Source organism: Lepisosteus oculatus, chromosome 19 (assembly GCF_040954835.1).
Source record: "Lepisosteus oculatus isolate fLepOcu1 chromosome 19, fLepOcu1.hap2, whole genome shotgun sequence".
Classification (NCBI taxonomy): domain Eukaryota; kingdom Metazoa; phylum Chordata; class Actinopteri; order Semionotiformes; family Lepisosteidae; genus Lepisosteus; species Lepisosteus oculatus.
The window spans coordinates 13,065,119-13,078,042 of record NC_090714.1 but is presented as its reverse complement, the minus strand read 5'-3'; the positions used below and the strand labels follow the sequence as shown (position 1 = coordinate 13,078,042).

Sequence of the window (12,924 nt, the reverse complement as noted above, 5' to 3'; positions counted from 1 at the left end):
TCTACAAAAGAAACAGAAGAAATGAAGAAAAGAAGTGATTCTGCATGGATTCAGGCTACAGGATTTTAACATTTCTGCTTCGAAAATTATCCTTTTCGCACAGATGTCAGTGTAGATAACGTGCGCCACATATGATGCAAAAATATAAACATGAAGAAAGAAAAAGCTCCAGAGGTTTCCCTGTGCTCTTCAGTTTGGATTTCTCTTGTAAGTAGTGTGCAGACACAGAGCAGGATTCTCATATTCTGAGTGACTGTGTTAGGGTCCCTCAACCAGAAACGTTCATCCACTCAGGTTAATTTGAGAAGACACAAACCTCCCAACTAATTAACCAAACAATAGTTCCACTTTCCACCACACCTCCCTGAACCAGAGTACTTAAGGGCTGCTCAGTAGATCTGCTCAGTATTGGGTCTTCCAAGAAGAGCTATAGTTCCTGCAGTTACTGGACGCATAACTTTGTGTACCTACGTTCCTGGACTCGGATCTTGGCCTGATGACGACTCTCGGATCACGGTTAACGGGTACGTTTGCTAGTTCTCGACGGACGGCTACTGTATAGGGTCCTACAATACTTCTCATCTTGGCCTGCACAACCTAACAGACTGTTGGCTAAGTTGGCTTAGATCACCAGAAATACTAGAAATGACGGGAGACTTTTTGGCCCATCTTGCCTGTATGGTAGTTTGTAGTTAATCCAAGCCAGACTGAAAGAAATCGGGGTGGTTTGGGGGGTGAGTCATTTAGGCAAGTTCACTCAACTCCATCATGTAAGACCACCAATTCACTTGTACAATAGAAATTGTAGTGTTTTTCTATTTGTTTCCATATTTTATGTTTCACCCCCTTCCATTAAATGTTACCTTCACACAGAAAAGGTCATCCGTCAATAGAAAAAATAGATTTCTGTTTCGATGAGTCAGCTGGAACTCCTCTGTTATCAGCCATTGAGCTACATTGTGCTGTTTTGTGAAATGACAAGATATTGCATATATACATGTGTACTACATGCATTAAAAAAACAGACCAGAGGACAGTGGCTATATGGTAACCTGATGGCAGGGAAAAGGAAGTTCAAATAAAAGAACAAAGGAAGGGAAGAGACCTTTATTTGTAGAGAATGTTTGCTTCAATGTGGGTGCTGTCTCCTATCACAGACTAACCTTACTGTCAGTGAATAAAACACAAATTGGAAATGGTATAAAAACAGGGAGAGAGACATCAATGTTTAATCTTGGCAGGAGAATTGTTATATCGCTGTAAACAGCCTTTTTTCAGATTTTGTCAGAAACTTGAATAGAAATTATCTGAGAAAGGTAGCTCAAAGGTGACATGGATTTGGAATAAAGTGGGTATTTAGGTGATTTAGACCACATGACCTGCGCACATTTTGCTTATGGCCTGCTCACAAATTGTCCTTATGCTGTGCAGGACAGCACAAATATAAGCATGTAGTAATGCTAATTATAAATTGTAAATGATTTTTGATTATTTCTGTTCACCCTTGATAATGACTAATGTGTAGTGGTAAGCATCCTTAGAAAATAACTTGTACACACAGGATTCTGCAGGAGCGGCTGCAGTCGTTAGTAGTCTTGTTAAATCGGCTTGGCCTTGTTAACTATCCATTTGAAAGCAGATTAACCTTTTCTGCTTCAGCTGTTTGCTCTGTGTCCTGTCTACTGCCAGTCTCCCGGTGCAGCAGGAAGAGGTCTGTATATAACAGGAGCACAGAGACAGTAAACACCATGTTTGCTTCTGAGTACATGTCTCTTCCTCAACACTGACTCAACCTTTGCTCCAGATGGATTTACTATTAGTATGAATTTCATGCAATGCATTAGACGGCCTAATGAAAACAGGGACATTGGATCAATTTTTCTTATTAACTCTGTAAAAATGTATTTACACTCCTTTCTATCATTTTTTATCAGCAACTTGTTTTGCATGAACAATGCAACCTCGATCACACTGCATCAACAGAACATACTCATCGTTTGAATTATTCATTTATTACTCTAAATGAATACTACAGGACCTCAAGTTAAAAGCTCCCAAACTTACAGCACTGCATTCAGATGAGCTGATGGCATCTCTTGTACAGAGGGCGTGATTTGATATTATTTCACGTTGAAGATTTGGTCATTTTTTCCTAGATGTAAATGAAATCTCTTTCCTTATTGTTGCAAAAAAACATTAAACAGTAGTTGTCTGAAAATATTAGCAGCCCAAAATGAAAACTGAATTTTGAAGTACTGTTGGCAATTTCGAGTGCATACATGATTTAATCCCAATATAAAAATATATATAATTAACATTTTACACATGCCTTTTTTTAGAAGTGAAATCCCCAAACACTTGTTTAAATGACACTGCATACAGTATATCTGTAGGTTAACGTGACACAACTTGATAATAACTTCCAGGACATTCAGTATCATAGTTAACCTTTTACCAAGCAAGTATTAAGTTCAGGTGGCATCTTCCGAACCATTATACACAATATTTAACTTTGGGTAATTACAGGAATTATAACTTACCTGTGTATCGGTCTCAGGGAAGTAAATTTGCATGTGTGATTAAACAAAGGAACGTGCAGTATGTATAAAGCAGGCCTAAAATGCCCTCAACTTGTCTCTTTCTTGGTGAGCAGGCAAGGTACATGACACGAAAGCCTTGAATGAGGGTGGAACCCTTCCCAGCACTTATTAGTCACCTACTGTACATACCAGCTATCATGCCAAAAATGAGCCTGTGTACTGTAGGTGAATTGTTTTTGAAACCAAGCCTAGAACACACCACTACTGCCTTATCTCAGGTGATCAGATAACATTTAGGTGCTCCACAGAGTCTGGTGTAACAAAGTGACCCCAGACATATCTGGCAGGTAAGCAGACAGCCTTGGAATGTGTCAGAGCTGGTGCATTTATTGGAGAAAGCAGAAGACAGGCTCATGTGTAGCCAGCCAGCCGGGGAGAGCTCGGGAAGATCTTTCGGATCCCCATGCACTTCTCCCTGTCGATGAAGAGGGAGTGGGCTTTGGCAAAGAGCTCCTGCTCCAGGGTAGCTTTGCTGTTGACCAGCTGCTGCAAGGAGTCCTGGGCCTCAGCGAGGTGCAGCTTCAGGCTGGCCACTGTCCCGTTTATACTGTGAATCTCGGTCAGCAGCCTGAAACACAAAACGGCCCCTTTCACAACTGTCAGCCCCCTTGAGCGGAGTTTGTCTACACACGTCCCTCACACATCACCAGCTTCAACCTATAAGGAATGGCAAGATGTTTCGAGTAGATTCAGACCACATTCTTGTCTCGCTTTGCATCTGAATTAGCTTCCACCTGCTTTTCTGGTTTGCCTGCTACAGAGTGGCCCTGCCTGTGCTGGGCCGCGTTGGCTTACCTCCCTGGGCAAGGTCAGAGGTCAAATGGACGCCATGTACAATAGGTCCCCAATTGACGTTCTAATGTATTGCATCTGTGTTTGCTCTGATAAACATCAACAGCAACTGCCCAGGTTTAAGTGACTGAATTATGGTCTTTAAAATCTGGAGGCACCATGTTAATTGTGATCATTCATCTCTCTAACAAACATACAGTGGGTGGCTGTACCAGAGCCTCAGTTCAAATTCCATGTTGACATCGTTCACACAAAATACTGGTCAACTAACAATCTATTTTGTCTGTGGGATGAAACATTAAAGAAAAATAAGGGTGTTTGTCATGGTTTTGGGTTTAGCGTTAGACCTGCTTATTATTTTCTCATGTTTTACAATAGCTTTGAGTCAATACAATAGCTTTGAGTTGAAAAGTACCTCTTCCACCCGGTATAGGCGAGTTTGCACCTATCAAGATTATTGTTTAAAACGATTCTGTTTAAGCACGAACAATCCCATGAAGTAGGCCTTTCGTAAATCGCAACTCAATGCTGCTATCTGTGAACGTGATACCACATTCCTCTAAAGAAGGAATTCTTTCCCAAGGTCTGATTCTGAATGTTCAGAATTCGAGGAATTCTGATTAGAGTGTTTAGCATGGGAACCGTGTCAAAACAGCACATTGACAGAAAGGGCTTCTGGCAAAGCCCCGCCCACACCAGCACAGACCCTGGCACTGCATGCAGGGGCAAGAAGAACAATGTCACTTACAGGACGTCAGAGGCCACCCGAGTGGTACCAACATTCTTAGAAGAGGAAAAGAATTCCTGCGATTAAAAAGACCTTCTTTTGGAAAATCTGTGCCGCAGGAAGGCAAATATGAATGGAAATATTTACAAAATCTGAATTGTACCTTTAATGATTACGGTTTTACGTTCTCCTCACTCTGACCCTGCTCACAAGGAAGGGGAAGGGGATACCCAACAAAACCGGCAAATGACAAATACAAATACCCGAAGGGATTTGGGCCTGCTTGGGTATTTTTTTTTAATCACATTTTGTGCAGCCACACCAAACCATAGGAAATTCCACTTGTTTTTTTTTTCCTGGTCATATATTGTGTGCTTCTTCTGACTCACAAAGATCTCCTGGTTGTCTGGTGTCAGCATTGAGAATTTCAGTCCTCATTATAGTATTTTATGCTGTAGTACATGGAGCAAAACAATCGGCCCTCAGCCAAGGGGGAAAACAAAAGTCAACTGATTTCTTCACCTGAGAGGGCCACAGATGTTGTATCATCTGACTTACTTGCTGTGTGGAGGATCCTTGCAGAGCTCAATATTAGGCCTTTTACTCCTCTCCTTCAGCCTGCTCTGAGCCACCTTCAGAGGGGCCTCTTTGTTTCGGATAGCTTCCTCCAGTGCACTTATTGTCCTTTCCGTCTGAAAGACCTCCTGGAGGGTCTGTATGACACGGCCAAGAAAAACATTCTGATGGATCAACAAATCCCTGTGATGCAATGGAAGACTAAACCTGTGTTGTTGGGTTTTTTTTGGGTGGGGTCTTAGTGTGCCATGTACTTGGATGGGCTGCAAATTGGCAAACCAGGATCCATTTGGACTGGGCGCAGCATAGTGGAACCAGAACAACAATGAACAAGAAATATCTTCATGGAGTTTGACTGAAACAATGCTTTCTATTGAAATGCTTTAGGGCTAGACAATCCAGTCAATCCACTAGTGCAATAATAAGAATAATAAGTCACAGCAAATGTACATGAAGCAGAAATCACTGTGTTCTGTCACTGTTGTCATGAATTATGCCAAGCATGCAATGGGACTAGAATCTGCAGGCAACATATGCAGAAATACAGAACCCACTGGTGTGCCACATGATTCCCTTTGATTCACTTCTTAGGAAGCAGCCTAGGAGGTTAGGAGCCTGTGGCTCATTCTCATTGACAACTGGAATTGTCAAAGTGTCACTTTGACAAATCATACTTCAATCCCCTCTCAGTGGATCTCTCAATGGGGGCTGTGTCACTTATAGATAAGGTGCATCAAACTATCAGGAAAGACCTGACAGATAAGGACTAAGAAATGGTGGAAGGATAACATAAATGTAATCCTCAAAACTGTGTCAGGAGAGGATGAAACAATGAGGGACCAGTAAGCTTTTGACAGTAAATGTGTGCTGAAGCATTTAAAAGGAACCAGGCTTTTACCCCATTCAGTACAATGAAGAGAGTAAAATACTTTGCAGGTCACCAGCTGTGCCAAACAATCTTTCTATGCTTTAATTTCAATTGTTCCAGGTGGTACTGTACATCTGGATACCATGGAAAATACTTATTTCTCACTTTAAATCTGTAAATCTAACCACCTAACATATTGGAAGGAGTTTTGTCAAAATATAATTTCCATAGTAAATGCAATTTTGAAGTTACTGGAAGAACTCATGACAGCTCCACGGGAAGCCTTCTTAGGTCATTTATAATTCAAAGAAGGTCAGTATTTCCTATTACGATCATTACTGTAATTGACTTAAAGTGAATGCTAAAGCATCCAAAAATGACATTTTAATTCAATACTCAGCCTTCATCAACCATCTCTCATGCTTTCATGTGTCACTATGAATTCTCTCAACTCTAGATTAAGACAAACAGAATATAAACACTGTGAAACTCGATCCTGTGCAACCCATGTGTTTTCCCAGGAATGTGACAATTGCACATTGGAAAACTTTCTAAAAAGGTCATATGTTTGACTTGAGAGAGCACAAGACCTCTCTGCCAGATCCAAAAGCTGCTTTCTCCTAAAAGACATCCACTGTTCATGGCTCTTGTGACAGCGGTTAATGCAATAAGCATACATTTCATAGGACAAAAATCATATTGTTCACCATAGAATAACATGGGATGACTTTAAACATACTTCATGCACATTACTTATATAATTCGCAAACCACTGCACATACGGTAGTAGAAATGATCATGTAGAAAATACGTACAGGCTTGGGGTGCCACAAAACATATTTCATCTGGGCAAAACTAGTAAAAATATACTATGGGATATTTTTCCTCTTACATATAATTTTGCACAACTGTCAGATGTGTTGATTTACCTGAAGAGATGGCAGTGAATTTTATTCTTTAGAGGATAAACCCGCCATCAGTCACTCTTGGAAAGTGTCAGAGAGCACAGAGCACGATGCACTTACAGTACCTTTCCCTACGCTGTATCAGTTATAGATCATATTCCAGAAAACTTTGTTTCTGCAGGGTGTGTTTGGGCAAATGAAATCAGACACTCATGAACAACAGAAGTGCACCCAGGGCAGTGTCAGACTGAAGATGTAAATTAGTTGTTTGTATTGCACGAATGCCGTTGGCCTCTGATGTCGTAATATGACACATGGGCCTGTTGCTCCTTGTAAGACCTGACTCTCTCACCTTTGCTAGGTGTGCCTGAAGTTTGTCCTTGGCCTCAGCTGTCTCAGAGATGCAGCTGGCGAAGGCGATGTTCACTCGGTGGTACTGGCTCCACATTTCCCTGGAAGTTACCTCAACCACCCTCTCCACCTCATCTCGCACCTTGGCTGTCGCAGCCCTTTCACTCTGAGACAAAAGGATGCTGTTTTCTGAAAACTTTGCCCACGACTCTGGGACGGAAGCACTACAGAAGCAGAAAGAAAAACACAATTCGATTTAGCCATCACTGGATTAGGACACAAGACCACAAGAGGCTTTACTAAGAAAAGAGGGGATTTGTCCCATTGAGCTCAGTTGGTTTCTCAGTAACATAATGAATCCCAGCATCTCCTCCAGCTGTTTTTTGGAGGGTCCTGCGGAGCTGGTTTCAATGGAGTGGCTGAGCAGTCAGTTCCAGACCAGACGACCACAAGTGTTTGTGTAAAGATGTCTATCCATTTTCAGTTCTAGATGTACTTCTCCCCCTTGTGAGCCTGCATCCCTGTTTCACTGTTGAGTGTGGCAGTAATTCTTTCGGATAACTTTCAGGATTTAAATTTTTGGAATGTAATCGCCTTAGTCGTCTTGTTTTAAGACTACAAGGGATCACTTTTTTTATTTAAGATGCTTTACAATTAGGAATTACACTACTCTTATTTAAGCTCTTCCTTGAGTAGCTTTTTCTTTTACTGTGTGTGATGTTGCGGCCACAATTAAATGTATTATTACCTCTCCTGACTTTAACTCCGATCTTTTGTTCGAAATATCCCAGTACCCTGCTGGCCTTTTGTGTAACCATCCCAACACAAAACATAAATAGAAACAGGTCGTTACAAATTCTAAAGATCTAAGAAGCTCTTGCAAAACTGAGTTCTGCCATAGCACGGCTTGTAGGTTTTGGAAGATGACGTAGAAAAGCCAGTGTACTCTCTCTCTGGTGTTTAGAAAACGATTAACTATATACCAAGCTTTTTGTTTCACAGTGCCTGCTTTATTTTGCCCAGCTTCATAACCACAATCCACATACTTTATGGTACGAGCCTGGAAACCTACCAAGTAAAGGGATTCACTTGTGAGAAGGTAGAGGTGTGTCATCGGCAAGCATGTGTTTCCCTCAGGGGTCACAAACAGGCTTGCCAGATAAATACAGGTGTCACATTCACCTGCCAAGTCTGAGAGGACGTGCAAACACAAGACTGCTCAAACAGCCTCACACAGGCTCTCTCTCTCCTTTTCTTCCCTCTGGATTTTTAGACACAGCAGTGGTCGGAGCTGCAAACAGTGATTGGGGGGGGGGACCTGTCTGGTGTGTTAGACTCGCTGGCAATAGCCCACCATTGGCCTAAAACATTGCCCCTGGCTACACGAGGTTCCAGAGATCTTCTCTGGGAGGAGCTGTCTGTTTCACCTGCTTTTCTATCTTTAAGATGAACGACTGAATCGCGGTACATTCGAAATAATCCTCCAGGACTGAGGTCCTAGAGGACAGCTGGCCAGGATCCAGCAGCTCAGAGAATTGCTTCCCGACTGGAACTGACACAACACAGTTGCTTTGTTTCACTGCGTGTGAAAGGGCTGAATCTGGCCACTCCGCCACAGAGAAACACACACACACACACTCCACAGTGGCAGCGCTTAGCGTTAAGAATCATGCCAGTGGCCTGCACTGGAGAGGCTCCTAAAAATAGCTTTCAAAAAGCAGTTTTAGAGTGGAACCTTTCGGACGATGGCCAAAATGAACGGGGAGGGTCAGGCACTGTGAACAAGAGGTTGAAAAAAGAAAAGTCTTGAAGCTGAAAAAAGTCACAAGGGTAGCCTTTTTTTCCCCGTATTTATTTGATACGCAAAGGTATACCAAATCCAAAAGCACTCCACTCCTTCTGTATCATACTATCAAGCCCACTCTCTGACAGTTTGACTGTAAAACATCCATGCAATGTTTTTTGTTGGGTTTTTTTTTTACAGCTGGAAATAAACACTCTGGTCACAATGAATCATCTGGGACTGGGCCTCCATGTCTGCTGGTAGGCTGCCTCCAGGAGAGAGGTGCAGTCCACCTCTCTCGAGTTTCATCCTCTTTCTCAGGTACAATGCTCTTCCCTCTCAGTAAGACCGTGCGCAGAGCTAGCAAGACGCTGATCGAACAGAGCCCGGCACTGATTTCAGGAGCTTGGAGACAATCTTGTCATTCACCCGTCCGATTACGAAAGCAGTTTAAAAACTGCTTTCTTCTACACTGGAAATCTTGAGAGATTGCAACAGACCTAGCTATCACAGCGTGGGAACGGCCAGTTCTAGCCCCCTGCACAAAATGCTGCACACTGCAGTTTCCCTGCTGATCTACTATCCATCACGAAGAGCCTTGGCTCCAATCGAGTAAAAGCAGCGCAAATGATAGAGCACAGAGTGTAATCCAGTTTCGGACATCAGGGGAAAGGGTGTGATATTATTTCAACACACTGTGAAGGGGATTCAATTGGCTGCTTCCACTCTTTTAACAGGAATCCAGGATGTTGGGATGATAACATCCTTCATGGAGAAGAAATAGCTGTTTTTTTTTGTAAATCTATGGATTAATAAACGCCAATAAACCGATTTTACATACATTTTCGTGCAGTTCTATTCCTTTTAGGCAGCTCTTGAAATGAACACGGCTCGCAATATATACTACAGAAAATCGTGTTCAATGTTTTTTGTTTTCCCTCTTAAAATTCGTATTTAAAATAAGCTCCGGGAGAGAGACGAGTCTGTATCATTCGCCGCCTATTGGTGCTTGCTTGCGAGAATATAGCAACAGCTCCCTCTACTGGACACTTCTACTCCCACACATTTTCCTCTAAATACAGCAACACGACATCCTTAGCCAAGTGGTAAAATTGTGTGTTGAGGTATATACAGTATATCTAAGAACTCTCAAGACATAATATACCTCTTATATATAGTCTAACAAGCCCCCTTTCCCCATAAAACTGTCTGAGAAACATTTTGCATTAACATAAAAAGATACAATATTTGTTGGTTTTACTTGAAAAACAAACAAAAAAAAATATTTCTTGTGTTTACCAGAGACAACACTGTTGAAAGATAAGTTCGCCTTCTCCTATCTACACCTTGGGTTCAGTGGTATTCCTGGGAGATCACAACAGTGGAGCATTTAGCCTTGCAGAAGGTGAGTTATCCTTGATTTGGACCAGCTAAGAGACACTAACCTGACATCCATTCTGTCCACATCCACGAAGAAAGCTATCCCGCTTGTGAAGTCCATGAGTTTGTGGCATCTGTCCTCAATACGATAGGCTGCGTGTTTATCATCGATGTCCTTCTCCATCACGTGCTGCACTTTCCTGTTGGTCCTAAGCACAAACACAAATGCAAACGCGTGAGGAAGCCTAAAAAAAATCACAAACAACATTGGCGGTCACAGGCTCCCCAGAGGCGAAGATGAGCATTAGTTTCTGGTAGATATACAGTGTGTTGCCAAGATTTCAGGTGCTGTCACTTGTTCATGAAAGTAGAGGGGGAAAACAGCTGCTTTCTTCAGGGTTTAAGGCACAACAAGCCAATCTCCATGCAAGGCAAGTCAGCAGAACAAAATCAAAGATCACTCTTTATTTGGCACAAGAGCAGGGAGAAATCCTCTAATGTATATCAGAGAAATTAAACCTAGCAGCAGAACTGGTAGCAATGCCTTCAGGATCTCTTCATCACTTACTCCAGCTGCTTCATTGTTTTGTCGATGAGCCTCTGTATCTGCTCCTGACAGGATGCGATCACTGAAACCTCCTGTTTGCAAAGGCAAAGGCAAAAAATCATAATAAGTATTAAAGCACTGCTTCTTCTAATCCTGTAGTAAATAATGGGTTAACTGGGTTAATGGGAACGAATGATGAATACATAATAATACTTTCTGTGTTCAAATTCGGCTGTTGCCAGTAATACAGTCTTGATTTTTGAAAAAATGTTGACCACTGTTTTATGTTACCGTACAGCATATCTGCCCATTGAAACCACCCAAGTGTTCTCCGAAATGTGACAGACATTCTGTTGGCACAGTTGTTATCCAGAAAAAAACAAACAGTAATTAAACTTAGCATCTTTCAACAAGTTAATATAGCTTAGCTGTTCTTGTAGAAACTGGCATTAGTGTGATTAATGAGCAGCAGCACCTGCACAGTAAGCAGAATAATAAAAAAAAATATGTATTTTTTTTTTCAGAATGACTGAGGTTTGTGTTTCTACAAATTTTGGAATCTGTCAGCAGTTTTCAGGTGGGCATTTAACCACCCAGTTCAGTTCATTAACTTTATGGGAAACATAATTTGAGAAGCCCAGAAGTAGAGTAATGCACAAAAAGACTGAATTTTCTTTCAGCTTAATGATGTTTCAATTAATGACTTTCGAATCCACACAGACCAAGTAAACAACCATCTAAAAACAAGTAAACTTGCTCAATTAAACCAGCTTTACAAAGTACGTACCTGGACTAGCTCTTTTTCCACGGTGTCAGTAATCAGCTCATTACCTAGCTTCTTCTGTCTGTGGTACAAGCACTCCTTAGCCATCTGGAGGGGAAAATGGAAATCGCGCTGGGAGAAAGTCGTAAGCTGTTGCTGATGAGTCGTTAAATTAAAATGAAGTCCTAAACACTTCCGAAGAATAAAGCGTTAATATACTGTAGGTTTTATTTAAAAAAAAAGACTAGTAGAAGCGACTTACAGTAATATGTAACTAGCAGAGTTACATACGAAACATTGTAAAACTGGACTTTTTTAATTCTGCAGGAATACTTGTTTCTCCCGAGTTATTTAACTATTTTTATATTTCTTTCATATGATATACGTGCATAAGAAAGTTAAAACCTCTTTTAGGAGCAAGATCGTTTTTTTACGGAGCAAATTGTAGGAAGTGCAGGGACAGAGCTGGTGATGTTGTCACGAAGGGGGGGTAATTAATGTACCTGCTTAGGCCCTTCAGTCACTGATAAGGCTTTTTCCAGCCGGGTCTTAACCCCCTTCAGCATCTCCGAGTCTCTGACCAGCTGCTCCACCTCATAGCTAAGCTCGTTGGTCCAGAAAGCGATGTCGGTCATCCTCTCCCCGATCCGTCTGCTGGTTTCGGACTGAGCTTTCCTGGTGAGCTGGTCCTGCACCTGGATCAGCCTGGAGGTCTCCGCTCTCATTTTCTCCGCCTGCCGACGACTGGCCTCTGACTGCCTGAGATGGGCCGTGTTGGCTCGGCGCCATTCCTCGGGAGTGGTTGGTGCTGCATTGGACGGTGCCAGTGGGGGCATCTTCGTGTCATCTCCACTGGGGCCATCAGCGTCGTTTTGCTCACCAAAGGATATTTTATAACGTGTTTTTGGTTTCCAGTCAAGATTCAAATGATGGTACACCGGCTGAGGCCTGGCGAAGCACTTGTAGCTGTCCTTCATGGTGCTAAGATTGGGCAGAACGCGGCCAACCGGTGGAGCCGGGCGAAAATATGCACATGACTGGGTGGATCCAAAGAAATCCATGCAATACTGTCACAGCAACGAGCTGCGATAAAGTGGTGGGATTTTATGCCAGAGACCTTATATATATATTTTTTATTCTTTTTCTGATTCGCCTGCTCACAGCAAATGTGCCTTATGTGTGAAGGTGTTTGTGTAATGTCAAATGTCGCCTGTGACAGGGCAGCCGACGTCAGTCAGTCCAGGGTTGACTGAAACATTGTGATGCGCCGCCGCAGTAGTCACAGGTTCACGATTGATTTCCCTGACCTTATACGTGTATCTAGCTTTGACGTATTAAACCTCTACTCGCAGCACTTTGTAATTGGTTTATAAATCACCAGTATTTTATTTTAAAAAGCAGTGTTTACCAACGTATTTACCACCATTTTATCAGCCCCCAAAATACACTGTAAAACTGAACCTATAAGTTAAAAACTGCAGTGCACTAGGATAGCCTTCTTCGATTCGCGCATCACCTTACAACTGAACTCTAAAGTGACTCTGAAGTTACTAGAGGAACCACTAGCAATGAAACCGACCACACACAAAAGTCTTGTTTTTATTATCATTGCTCCTTCTGTTACGCCAGTCT

The 12,924-nt window shown here is 42.1% G+C and overlaps 1 protein-coding gene across 2 annotated transcripts; it reads right to left on the bottom strand.

The window, feature by feature from the left end:
* Positions 1–2,881: 2,881 nt before the first annotated feature.
* Positions 2,882–12,459, bottom strand: LOC102694372 (tektin-3). 2 transcript variants are annotated; one of them, XM_015360096.2, is made up of 7 exons: positions 11,796–12,459; positions 11,317–11,424; positions 10,551–10,621; positions 10,048–10,191; positions 6,821–7,043; positions 4,678–4,832; positions 2,882–3,168 (listed from the first exon to the last, which is right to left on the bottom strand). In XM_015360096.2, the coding sequence occupies exons 1-7, from the start codon at positions 12,351–12,353 to the stop codon at positions 2,952–2,954; spliced, it is 1,476 nt and encodes a 491-aa protein (XP_015215582.2). In that variant the 5' UTR covers positions 12,354–12,459; the 3' UTR covers positions 2,882–2,951. The 2 variants fall into 2 exon arrangements, with proteins under 2 accessions (XP_015215582.2, XP_006637346.3); XM_006637283.3 differs by having other exon boundaries at positions 11,317–11,400; positions 11,796–12,458.
* Between the last annotated feature and the right edge of the window lie 465 nt (positions 12,460–12,924).

Coding starts and splice junctions, on each gene's coding strand:
- LOC102694372 (XM_015360096.2), bottom strand. CDS start 12,353: ATGGATTTCTTTGGATCCACCCAGTCATGTGCATATTTTCGCCCGGCT. Junction 10,192..10,550: donor AAAACAATGAAGCAGCTGGA/GTAAGTGATGAA, acceptor GTTTGTGCTTAG/GACCAACAGGAAAGTGCAGC. Junction 3,169..4,677: donor AAGGATCCTCCACACAGCAA/GTAAGTCAGATG, acceptor TTTGTGTTTCAG/GCTGCTGACCGAGATTCACA.